At 47.5% G+C, this 12,432-nt stretch overlaps 1 protein-coding gene across 2 annotated transcripts in view; it reads left to right on the forward strand.

The window, feature by feature from the left end:
* CCDC148 (coiled-coil domain containing 148) overlaps positions 1–12,432 on the forward strand; it is a 97,404-nt gene that overhangs the window by 22,100 nt on the left and 62,872 nt on the right. Inside the window, exons 2-3 of one of the 2 annotated variants that reach the window (XM_068137826.1) lie at positions 3,434–3,517; positions 11,651–11,772. In XM_068137826.1, coding sequence (XP_067993927.1) covers positions 3,457–3,517; positions 11,651–11,772 — 183 coding nt within the window. In that variant the 5' untranslated portion in view covers positions 3,434–3,456. Of the gene's footprint in view, positions 1–3,433; positions 3,518–11,650; positions 11,773–12,432 lie in introns of those variants that run through there. The other variant, XM_068137827.1, reaches the window with a different exon arrangement.

Consider the following 12,432-nt stretch of genomic DNA (forward strand, 5'->3'; position numbering starts at 1 on the left):
GCTGGAAATCTAAAGGAATTGTGACACTAGGAATACTAAACAAAACTTAATTGACTTGTAAACAGCCTAAATAAAACTAATTCTCTTTAAATGTCTTTTAAATTGGTTCAGCCTGTAGCTCAAAGATTTGTGTGGTGGTGATCAAGCACTCCTTTTTCCAGCTAAGGTTTTCAGTGATTCCTCCAAGAAATGAAGACAAGTCCCTGCATTGCTGACCTTTCTAAGAAGGAAAAGAAAAATGTATTTTGCCCTTAGGTGGGGAAAAGAAGCAGCAGAGTCACAGAACATTAGGGGTTGGAAGTGACCTCAAAAGATCATCCAGTCCAACCCCCCTGCCAGAGTAGGATCCACCTACAGCAGGTCACACAGAAACACACCCAGGCAGGTTTGGAATGTCTTCAGAGAAGGAGACTCCACAGCCTCTCTGGGCAGCCTGTTCCAGTGTTTGTCATCCTCACAGTGAAAAAGTGTTGTTTTTCTTATGTTCATGTGGAACCTTCTATGCTCCAGTTTGCACCCATTGCCCCTTGTCCTATCATTGGACATCACTGAGCAGAGCCTGGCTCCATCCCCCTGCCACTGCCCTTTACATCACCTCTGTGAGGAGGGGCTGAAGGAGCTGGGATTATTGGCCTGAAGAGGGGGAGGCTCAGGGGAGACCTTCTTGCTGTCTGCAACTACTTGAAGGGAGGTTGTAGCCCGATGGGGGTTGGTCTCTTCTGCCAGGCAACCAGAACAGGAGGACACATTCTCAAACTGCACCAAGGGAGGTTTAGGATCGAGGTGAAGAGAAAGTTCCTCACAGAAAGAATTGTTAGCTGCTGGAATGGGCTGCCCAGGGAGGTGGTGGAGTCACCATCTCTGGAGGTGTTCAAGAGGGGATTGAACATGGCACTTTGTGCCATGGCTGAGTAGTCATGAGGTGTTGGGTGACAGGTTGGACTTGATGATCTTTGAGGTCTTTTCCTACCTTATTGATTCTATGATCTTTATATACACCTCTCAGTCTCTTCCAAGCTAAAGAGCCCCACACTTAAACTGTCCTTGCATCTTGAAGAAGTAAGGTAAATCTTGTACTGCACTGCTAGGTAAATCCTTACCCTTGAGGCTTTACATAGGTAATTAATTTGATTTTAAAACACATCTACTCCAACAGAAGCATCTTTGCAGGTAGGAAACAACATGTAGATAAGTTGATGTATAGATAAGACATTACCATGGCAAGCAGGCCAGAGTTGTTTCTCTTCTGGAGAGCTGCCTCCTTGTCTGGGTGAATTTGGCAGCGTTAAATGGTTACAGTTTGAAAGACAAACAATTGCTTGAAGTGAAGAAAAATGGAATCAACAGTATCGAAGTGCTAACCTTTCCCTTCCTTTCTCTTTCCCCTTGGCTTTTGAGGGGTGTGTAGATTTGGGGATGGAGCTGTGGATTTATTTCCAGGTGACTATTGGATTGTAAACTGCACACTATTCCTTCAGATGGGAATGAACTCCCTGGTGTATTGCCTTACTTCCTTATTCTTGTGTGTCTTTGAGATCAGATGACATTAATGCAGCTCCTGGCCAGCTGGTATCATCAATTATTTTCAGAACTAATTTGAGAAGGTTCCTTTAATGTTAATGACTGGCCTTTCTTGAGGGAAGATGGATGGTATTTAGACTTTGGTATTTCTGGTTAGCACAAGGGGCAGCTTCAGAACATTGCTAAGTAAAAGTGGAGAGTCTGCAGGAAGCAGCACTGATCGCTCTGTCAGCGAGTGCTCGCTGCTTTCTCCTTGTCTTAATCACGGAATATTGACTGTACAAAGCCTGCTGGTCATGAACTCTCTTTGCCTTGTAAGTTGCATGGTGAACATGTACAGAATGAACATCAAACTGCCTTTGGAACCCCAGGAATGGGAGCGTGTGAGGACGTGTGTGCGCTGGTGTGGCTGCAATGGCAACCGCTCTGCCCGTTTGATTGTGGTAGCTGCAGAAGCTCATTCATGAAGCTGTTGTCCACCTAGGTCACATTTTCACGCTTTATAGTTTCATAGTTTCATTCAGGGTTGGAAGGGACCACAAGGATCATCTAGTTCCAACCCCCCTGCCATGGGCAGGGACACCCCACACTACATCAGGCTGGCCAGAGCCTCATCCAGCGAGGGCTTAAACATCTCCAGGGACGGGGTCCCAACCACCTCCCTGGACAACCCATTCCAGGGTTTCACCACTCTCATGGTGAAGAACCTCCTCCTCACATCCAGCCTGAATCTCCCCACCTTCAGCTTCATTCCATTCCCCCTAGTCCTATCACTACCTGAGATCCTGAGAAGTCCTTCCCCAGCCTTCCTGTAGCCCCCCTTCAGATACTGGAAGGCCACTTTAGCTGTTTTTGATGATCCTGCAATGCAGATGGTGTCATGAAGAAACATAGCTCCCAGGAAAGTACAGTGCTAAATCTCTTGGGTTGCAGTCTTGCACTTTTATTTGACCATATCAGTCAGAGTAGTTCCCTTTCCATTGCTTCTGCTGCTCTTGCTTCCCTCCTCCTTGTTGCATTCCCTCCTCCTCCTCCTTGGAATTCATCTGGATAAATGGTTCAGCTCACTGGAACAGTAGAGGAATAACCTCACAATACACAAATTACCAGATTTTGCTGAACTGCTGTTGACTGTGTTGATCTTTGCTGGGGGGCCAGGCAGATGTCAAAGGTGTGACAAAGTGGATGGAGTTTTCTGTGTAGGAAACTTTGGGATGGCTGGAGCTGGGTTTGTGGGGAGGCTGTTTGAGCATGACATTCCCCTCCTGGCATGATTCAGCTGAAACACCTTGTTGTGATCTGTACTGCTGCTCTTTGATTGCAAGACCTGTGCTGGCGCCCAGTGCATGCTGAACTGAGGTGAAAGTAAGGTTCTTAAGACAGAGTTGTTTCACTCTGTTGTCGGCCTTATTGCATCTTAATGCCAGGCTTATCCCAAGGTGATGTGAGTACCTGATGTGTGCTGCTCAGGAACTAAGCCACTGTCATTGGAACTGCTGACTTGAGTTGACAAGTGTTAACACAGAGACTCATAAAGGTGGGGTCTCCAGCTAAGGAAAGAGTGACCTTTTGAGGCTTCATTTCTAGAAAGCTAAGAACCCTTCCAAGACTTCCTACTGACCTGGATGTAAGGGGTCATTGTCTTTTGGAAAGCACAAAGCAAAAGGGTGATCTGTGGGACAGCATTAAAGATTTGTTAAGGAGATAATTAGTTTTGTTCTCCTTAGCTGCTGAATGATAGGAGGCGTATGAGGCACCTCCTGAAGTGAAAGTTGGAGAGTTCCTGTTCCATTACATTTAGTGAGGTGTGCCTCCTCCCCACAGAAATCAGCACTGATTTTTGTTTGACTGTGGTTTTCAGGTTGCACCTGCAGTGTTGGCATTCTCAAAACATTTGTTTGTTCCTCCACAGGTATCAAAAATACATAAAAAAAGATGAAGATGAGTGTCCCAGCCCACAGAAGACTCTCTGCTGCTGATAGGATTAGTGATGTAGGTATGTATGCTATCCTGTTCAGATTTCATTGTTTTATCAGAGTCCAGAATAAAACTGCTTCTGAAATACTCATGGAATCACAGGCTGGTTTGGATTGAAGGGATCTTCAAAGCTCATCTGGTTCAACTCCCCTGCAGTCAGCAGGGTCTTGTGCAACTAGAGCAGCTTGCCCAGGAGACCTGACCTGGAATGATTCCAGAGATGGGACAGCTACCACCTCTCTGGGTAACCTTGGACAGGGTCTCACCAGCCTCAGCATGAATTATATTTTCCTTTTATGCAGTCTAAATCTCCATCTTGTAGTTCAAACCATCACCCCTTGTCCTCTCACAACAGGCCCTGCTCAGAGGTCTTTCTCCATTTCTTATAAGCCTTTCTTCATCTATTGAAAGGCCCTAGTAAGGTCTCCCCAGGGCCTTCTCTACTCTGAACAAGCCCAACTGCCTTAGCCTGTCTTTGTAGGAGAGGTGATCACCATCTATCATGGCCTCCTCTGGCTCTGTTCCAGCAGAATCATATCTTTCCTTTGCTGAGAACTCCAGAGCTGGCCCTCCAGCACTGCAGGTGGGGTCTCAGCAGAGTGGAGCGGGGGCCAGAATCCCTTCCCTGCCCACACTGCTGGGGATCAGTCCAGGACATGACTGGGGCTGGGAGTGCACAGTGCTGGCTCATCTCCAGCTTTTCATCCCCCAGCACCTTCAGCTTTTCTCTGCTGGGCTGCTCTCCAGCCCTCAAGGCCCAGTCATCCTGTGGACAGCTCTGGGGTAGGGGAGTGGCTTGAAACAATCCTTCCACCCTGAGAGGTCTAGTCATGTTGCCAGACCTTCTGTAGGCATGTGGTACATGACAGTCCTTAGGGCAGACCTGGAGGAGGTGTGATCATGGGAAAGCTTTGCAGGATTTACCCTGATGTTTGATATGGGACTCCCTGCCCATCCATGATGTCAGACACACTGCTTCCAGCCAATGTCCTCCTAATGCTGACTGGAAAACACCTTTCTGCTGATGCCTAGTGGCCAGTTTCACTGCAAAAGGAACCTAAAGAAAGAAAAGGTTGGAAAGAAAAAGCCCATTCCTTATCCCTTTAAGCTTCCTAGCTTGTCTGAACTTACTGAGGATCTGTGTGCTAAAGCTTTACAGTCCTGGGGCAAAAGGCCAAGTATTTTCATTTACTGTTATCATTGTCTCAGGTTTTAGCCAGTATTGGTTACAGAAAATCATGGAAAGGGCATTTTGAAACCCAGAAGTCTCATATTTTGTATTTTTATTCAAGTCTGCATTTATTTGTGTGTATACAGACATAGAATTCTACACATTGACCATAACAACCCCATGCAGTGCTACAGGCTGGGGTCAGAGTGGCTGGAGAGTGGCCAGGCAGAAAGGGACCTGGGGGTACTGGTTGAGAGGAGGCTGAACATGAGCCAACAGTGTGCCCAGGTGGCCAAGAAGGCCAATGGCATCCTGGCCTGTATCAGGAACAGTGTGGCCAGCAGGAGCAGGGAGGTCATTCTGCCCTGTACTCAGCACTGGTTAGGCCACACCTTGAGTCCTGTGTCCAGTTCTGGGCCCCTCAGTATAAGGAAAGATGTTGAGATACTGAAAGGTGTCCAGAGAAGGGCAACAAAGCTGGGGAGGGGTTTGGAGCACAGCCCTGTGAGGAGAGGCTGAGGGAGCTGGGGTTGCTTAGCCTGGAGAAGAGGAGGCTCTGGGGAGACCTTCTTGCTCTCTCCAACTCCCTGAAGGGAGGTTGTAGCCAGGTGGGGGTTGGTCTCTTCTCCCAGGCAGCCAGCACCAGAACAAGAGGACACAGTCTCAAGCTGCACCAGGGAAGGTTTAGGCTGGATGTTAGGAAGAAATTCTTCATAAAAAGAGAGATTGGCCATTGAAATGTGCTGCCCAGGGAGGTGGTGGAGTCACCATCCCTGGAGGTGTTTAGGAAGAGACTTGATGGGGTGCTTGGTGCCATGGTTTAGTTGATGAGATGATGTTGGGTGATAGGTTGGACTCAGTGATCTCAAAGGTCTTTTCCAACCTGGTCTGGTCTATTCTATTCTCTTTGGAAAAATGTAAGATTCATCCAGTGTATTACCTACTAAATGCAAAGCTTGCATCCTGTATGCCAAGACCCTGAATTTGGAGTTGATCTCACATGGGCAGACCTTACTGACCTTGGAAAATTTTCTCAGTGCTAAGTCCTCAGTAGAAGAAGAAACAGAGAATTATTAGTAGCAGGGATTCATTAGGTCCAGATGTACAGGTTAAAGGCAAAAAGCACATTGAAAGGAAAGACAGAGTTAAATTATTTGGGTTTAGAGGTTTGGAAGTGGAACCTCTTTCACTCATTCCTCTCTGTTACATGAGGGACATTAAGTTGGCGATGAGTTACCTGAGGAAGTCCCTCAGGCTCCTGCTTTCTCTTGCAGTAGCTCTCTGTGTAGCTATGTATAGTTCTGTTTTATATGAAACTTTAAGAGCGTAGAAAACACCAGATTATGTTGCTAAATTAAACTTGGGGCTTTCAGAGCCATCTCTAAGGCTTCCAAACATTGCTGCAAGCTTTCGTTGATGTTTGGAAACCGACCAGGGGAAGAACATTCTTTTTTTAACCTGGGTACTGCTGAATGTAGCCTTTTGAAGTAAATAGAAGAGAACAGACCAGGTTGGAAGAGACCTTCAAGATCATTGTGTCCAACCCATCAACCAATCCAACCCACCTAAACAACTAACCCATGGCACCAAGCACCCCATCAAGTCTCCTCCTGAACACCTCCAATGATGGTGACTCCACCACCTCCCCGGGCAGCCCCTCCCCGGGCAGCCCATTCCAATGGGCAATCACTCTCTCTGTACAGAACTTCTTCCTAACATCCAGCCTAAACCTCCCCTGGCGCAGCTTGAGACTGTGTCCTCTTGTTCTGGTGCTGGCTGCCTGGGAGAAAAGACCAACCCCCGCCTGTCTACAACCTCCCTTCAGGTAGTTGTAGAGAGCAATAAGGTCACCCCTGAGTCTCCTCTTCTCCAGGCTAAGCAACCCCAGCTTCCTCAGCCTCTCCTCACAGGGCTGTGTTCCAAGCCCCTCACCAACTTTGTTGCCCTTCTCTGGACTCGTTCCAGCAAGTCAACCTCCTTCCTAAACTGAAGGGCCCAGAACTGGACACAGGGCTCAAGGTGTGGCCTAACCAGTGCAGTGTACAGGGGCAGAATGACCTCCCTGCTCCTGCTGGCCACACTCTTCCTGATGCAGGCCAGGATGCCATTGGCCCTCTTGGCTGCCTGGGCACGCTGCAGGCTCATGTTCAGCCTACCATCAACCAGTACCCTCAGGTCCCTCTCTACCTGGCCACTCTCCATCCACTCTGACCCCAGCCTGTAGCTCTGCATGGGGTTGTTGTGGCCAATGTGCAGAACCTGGCACTTGGATGTGTTCAATCTCCTGCCCTTGGACTCTGCCCATCTGTCCAGCCTGTCCAGGTCCCTCTGCAGAGCCTCTCTACCCTCCAGCAGATCAACTCCTGCCCCCAGCTTGGTGTCGTCAGCAAATTTACTGATGATTAATTCTTTCTGCTTAACTGCTGTTCTCTGGAACTTTTTCCTGTGGTTAGAAGGGGTGAGGACACCCCAGATGAAGAAAAACAGTGCCTCTCCCTGTTATTTGATAGCGTTCCTCCTTCTCTCCATCTCCTCACTCAGCAGGATGGTTCTTTCTCCCTTCCCTGTCATTTTCTGCAGTGTGTTCGTTATTCTTTCACGTCCCTCAGTTTACCCTTCCATGTTTTCCATCCTCTTCCCATGCTTTTTGTTGTCAACCCTCTCTTGTGTTATGAGAAGGAAAGGGTACAAAGAAGATTACAGGGATTTGGGTTCTGATCACGTCTCTCATCCTTACTCTGCTGTAGTGAGGAATAAAGCTGGCTTAGAGAAGCAGTCACACAGGGACACCAAACTGCAATTTCGCTGAGTACCTGAAGGAGATGACAATGCTGACAGGCCAAAGGAAACTGGTCAGGATATTGCAGTTGTGAGGACCATACTCACATGGGGTTCCTACCCTTGGATGTCTCTACCATAGCTCAGAAAAAGTGGTGGGAGACTTCTGTGCTAGCAAGGTGGTTGAACAACTTCAGATTGGGAACTGGACGTCAAATGACAAAGGCAAAAGCTGACTGCAGCTTGAGCACCTTGCCAATGCATGCACTGACATGCCTATAGGATGCATGTAGGAACACTTCCAAGACTAGGCACCTAGAGGTCTCTGCAGCAGCTTCAAAAGGAGCTGCAGAGTGAGAGTGAGATCTTTATCTCTTCTGGAAGATGACAGTGTCCCACCTTTGTGCTGACGCATACTTGCACCACAGTGTGCTATCCTGGAATCAGCTGAGGATCTCTGAGACTGGAACATCATGCAATCAGGCTTTCCAAACCCCAGTGCCCCCAGGCACTTGCCTGAATGAGCAATGTTCTGGAATTGCTTTGGAGTTCCTGCTGTGCCTTGCTGCTGGTGTGTGTGGACACTGCCTGAAATGACTTCTAGCAGGCTGGGAGTGATTGCAAGCCTTTGGGAGCAGTAATGCTGGGGGTAACAGGCTTAGGAGGAACAGGTGAATGAAAGGCTTTTCCGAGGGTTTGGTGACAGAACCTTTACTTTGAGCATGGGATGATCACAGATTCCCAGAATTAACCAGGTTGGAGAAGACTTTTGAGATCCTCAAGTCCAGCCCATCACCCAACACCATCTAATGAACTAAACCATGGCACCAAGTGCCTCATCCTGTCTCTTTTTTAAGCACTTCCAGTGATGGTGACTCCACCACCTCCTCGGGCAACACATTCTGATGGCAAATCACTTTCTGGGAAGAATTACTTCCTAGCATCCATAATGTTCCATGATCTCTGCTGGACAATGCTGTAAACATTGTCCAAGAGAATGAGATAAAAAAAAATCTTCACATAAAATCTTGATGATTTAGGGATGAGAATTGATAGGAATAAAAGCCCACAGATGAACAAAGCCACCTAAAGGGCTAAAAGCTGGGAGAAGGGAGATTGTTCCTGCTAATCTCATAGGAGAGATAAGAGGGAATAAGTTAATGGATCAAACTATAGGACAATTTTTTGTCTAAGGTAGATAGAGAATAAAAAAAGTAGTTATAATGCAAGATCAAAGCTGTAATCTGGTTAGCACAACACTGAGTTGGTGGAATAATTCGTGTGTTGAGAAGATTAGCAGCGAAGAAAGCAGGGCTGACTAGCAGGAGGAAAGGAGAAAGCCTTCCTCTGTGTAGGTGGTGTATCCTCTCGAGTTCAGGGAGTGAAGCTGCTTGTGGAAGCTGTGGATCGTGATGGGAGGGGAGGAGAGATGCTGTTCTGTTTTGGTGGGAGGCCAAGGAACCAGGAGAATCTGTCGGTATTGGGCAGCGCTGCATCCAGGGTGCTTGAGGGCACTTCTGCCTTCTTGTGTGGACAGTTGTGTTGGGACAGGGTTTGCAGCCTTGGCTTCCTGGATTCCTTCTGATCTGGTTGCTCAGTCCTTGGTTTACCCAGTGTTAAGTGTATACATGATATGTTTTGTATTTAGAGGACTGCCAGCAGTGTGCCCAGGTGGCCAAGAAGGCCAATGGCATCCTGGCCTGCATTAAGAATAACGTGGCCAGCAGCAGCAGGGGAGTCATTGTGCCCCTGGACTCAGCACTGGTTAGGCCACACCTTGAGTACTGTGCCCAGTTCTGGGCCCCTCAGTTTAAGAAGGACATCGAAACACTTGAACATGTCCAGAGAAGGGCAACAAAGCTGGGGAGAGGCCTTGAGCACAAGCCCTATGAGGAGAGGCTGAGGGAGCTGGGGTTGTTCACCCTGGAGAAGAGGAGGCTCAGGGGTGACCTCATTGCCCACTACAGCTACCTGAAAGGTGGTTGTAGCCAGGAAGGGGTTGGTCTCTTCTCCCAGGCAACCAGCACCAGAACAAGGGGACACAGTCTCAAGCTGTGCCAGGGGAAGTTTAGGCTCGAGGTGAGGAGAAAGTTCTTCACCGAGAGAGTCATTGGAATGTGCTGCCTGGGGAGGTGGTGGAGTCACCATCCCTGGAGGTGTTCAAGAGGGGATTGGATGTGGCACATGGTGCCATGGTCTAGTCATGTGGTCTGTGGTGACAGGTTGGACTCGATCCTCGAGGTCTCTTCCAACCTTAGCGATACCGTGATGAGGAAATGCCGATATTAGCCATATTAGGGAGCTGGTGAGGAGGAAGAGAAATCAAGGCAGTGGATTCTATGAATGGGAATGTAAGCTTAGAGGAGGACAGCAGGGTAAACTTGAGGTAACTGTTATTTGGGGATGTGGGATAGCTGCCCAGCTTGCTGTGGGTCGGGAAGGTAAGTCTCTTTAGTAGCTTTGGAACTATGGTCATTTCCAGTCAGCAGGTGTTGGTGTTAAATGAAGATCTGTGAAGTTGGCCTGCCAAATCTCCAAAGGAGGGAGTCTTGTGAAGATCAAATGGCCCTGTTTTGGCTAAAAGTGATAGAACAGGGCTACAGTAACAAACACCCAACTTCAAAACAGCTTTTGAAGGCCAGAGTGAGGAATATGGCAAACCCTCAGTGAAACTTCTCAAAGGGGTCATTGGAATGTATCTTCAATGTGTGGTGAGAGATGAGCTTGGTACAGCCTTTGACTTCAGCTGCTTTTCCAGCAGAGCTTCCTCTGGGCTGTTTTGGACAACAGTCTTTGAATTGCTGATGATAGGACTGTAGAAAGTGGATGTCACAATCCATACTGCATGCAGCAGGAACCAAGCATGATGTTTTTCCTTGCAATTGACTGCTTTTTGTTGTGGTTGTTATTTCATAAGGATGTACATTGCTTTCTCAGGGCCTACAGAAGTTTAGTGGAGAATTTACCAGAATTCCAGTAAACCTAATTTAAAGTAAATTATTCTTCAAGTTCATGTGTGTGTATATATATGAGCTTTGTAAGAAACTGTTTGTGAACAGACAAATGGTTAATATATATTATTTCTAACAGTTTATCGAATCATACAATCAACAAGGTTGGAAAAGACCTCAGAGATCATCAAGTTCAACCTGTCACCCAAAACCTCATGACTCCTAGACCATGGCACCAAGTGCCACATCCAGTCCCCTCTTGAACACCTCCAGGCATGGTGACTCCACCACCTCCCTGGGCAGCACACTCCAATGGCTAATAACTCTGTCAGTGAAGAACTTTCTCCTCACCTCAAGCCTAAACTTCCCCTGGCACAGCTTGAGACTGTGTCTTCTTGTTTTGGTGCTGGTTGTCTGGGAGAAGAGATCAACCTCCTCCTGGCTACAACCACCCTTCAAGTAGTTGTAGAGAGCAATAAGGTCTCCCCTGAGCCTCCTCTTCTCCAGGCTAAGCAATCCCAGCTCCCTCAGCCTCTCCTCACAGGGCTGTGCTCGAGTCCTCTCCCCAGCATTGTTGCCCTTCTCTGGACACACTGAAGAGTCTCAATGTCGTGCTTCAGTATCACAGTATCACTTAGGTTGGAAAGGACCTCGAGGATCATCGAGTCCAACCTATCAACACAGACCCCATGACTAGACCATGGCACCAAGTGCTACGTCCAATCTCCCCTTGAGCGCCTCCAGGGTCGATGACTCAACCACCTCCCTGGGCAACCCGTTCCAATGCCGAATGACTCGCTCGGTGAAGAACTTCCTCCTCACCTCGAGTCTAAACCTCCCCTGGCGCAGCTTGAGACCGTGTCCCCTTGTTCTGGTGCTGGTTGCCTGGGAGAAGAGGCCAACCCCTTCCTGGCTACAACCACCCTTCAGGTAGTTGTAGAGGGCAATGAGGTCACCCCTGAGCCTCCTCTTCTCCAGGCTAAACAATCCCAGCTCCCTCAGCCTCTCCTCATAGGGCTTGTGTTCAAGGCCTCTCCCCAGCCTTGTTGCCCTTCTCTGGACACGTTCAAGTGTTTCGATGTCCCTTCTTAAACTGAGGGGCCCAGAACTGGACAATCTCTTTGTTATGGAAACTCTTAATGTTTAAAAATATGCTGCTTCTAAGTTCTGTCTGTGAGGCTTTTATGTTATCATTCACACTTCAAATATTTCCCCAGAGTTTGAAATGACTGTATGTGTTTTATGTGACTAGAAAACCTGGTGGCTCCTGTAAGAAATGGCCTTTACAGCCAGAAGTATAAACCTGTTGACTACAAACATCTATATGAACTTGCTGCAGGAGAAAAAACGATATCTGCAGAAATTCAGTTAAAGGTATGGGGGTTTTTTGTGTGCTGTTTGTAGTGGGACTGCTTTCTAAAATGCAGTGCTCATGTTTCCTTTCACTCCCCCAGGGAAGCTGAGAATGAACAACAATAACAAATTGCTGTGACAGTGTTCATCCAAAAAGGGCAAAGGATGAGAGCTTCTCACAGTTAAGGCTATGGTGATTTGGAGTTCCTTTGAATCAAGAGATGCCAAATGTTTGTGGTTTCTGCTTCTCAAAAAGACAGGGAAAAGATCTGTATCCAAGTGCTCTGAGGAAAGTAATCCAGACTCATTACATCAACTATTCAAAATGCTGGGTGATGAACAATTTGGGGGAGTATATGGAAAGGGGGATGTTGATCCAGAAAGAAACAAACCTGAAGGATATGAAGAGAGGATTTCAAGAAGTGAAGATGAGGTAGATCTTGAAAAGAAAATTAAAAGGGGTTTTTTAAGCCCTAAAATATGAAGTGTAGAGCTGGATAAAGAAGGTACAAATAGCTGCAGCATGACCCAGGTGGTAAATGAGAGAGCAGTCTGCTTAATATGAGTCAAGTTCAACAAATACTTTTATCAAGAATGGTTTATAATGTGTGGATAAAGTAGCATCACCAGCAGAACTGAGGCAGCAGCAAAAGCTGGGGCTGTCAAGCTGGAAAGAAGACC

The sequence above is a fragment of the Melanerpes formicivorus genome, unplaced genomic scaffold (assembly GCF_026170545.1).
Source record: "Melanerpes formicivorus ecotype bairdi unplaced genomic scaffold, bMelFor1.0.p_v2 SCAF_5, whole genome shotgun sequence".
Classification (NCBI taxonomy): Eukaryota; Metazoa; Chordata; class Aves; order Piciformes; family Picidae; genus Melanerpes; species Melanerpes formicivorus.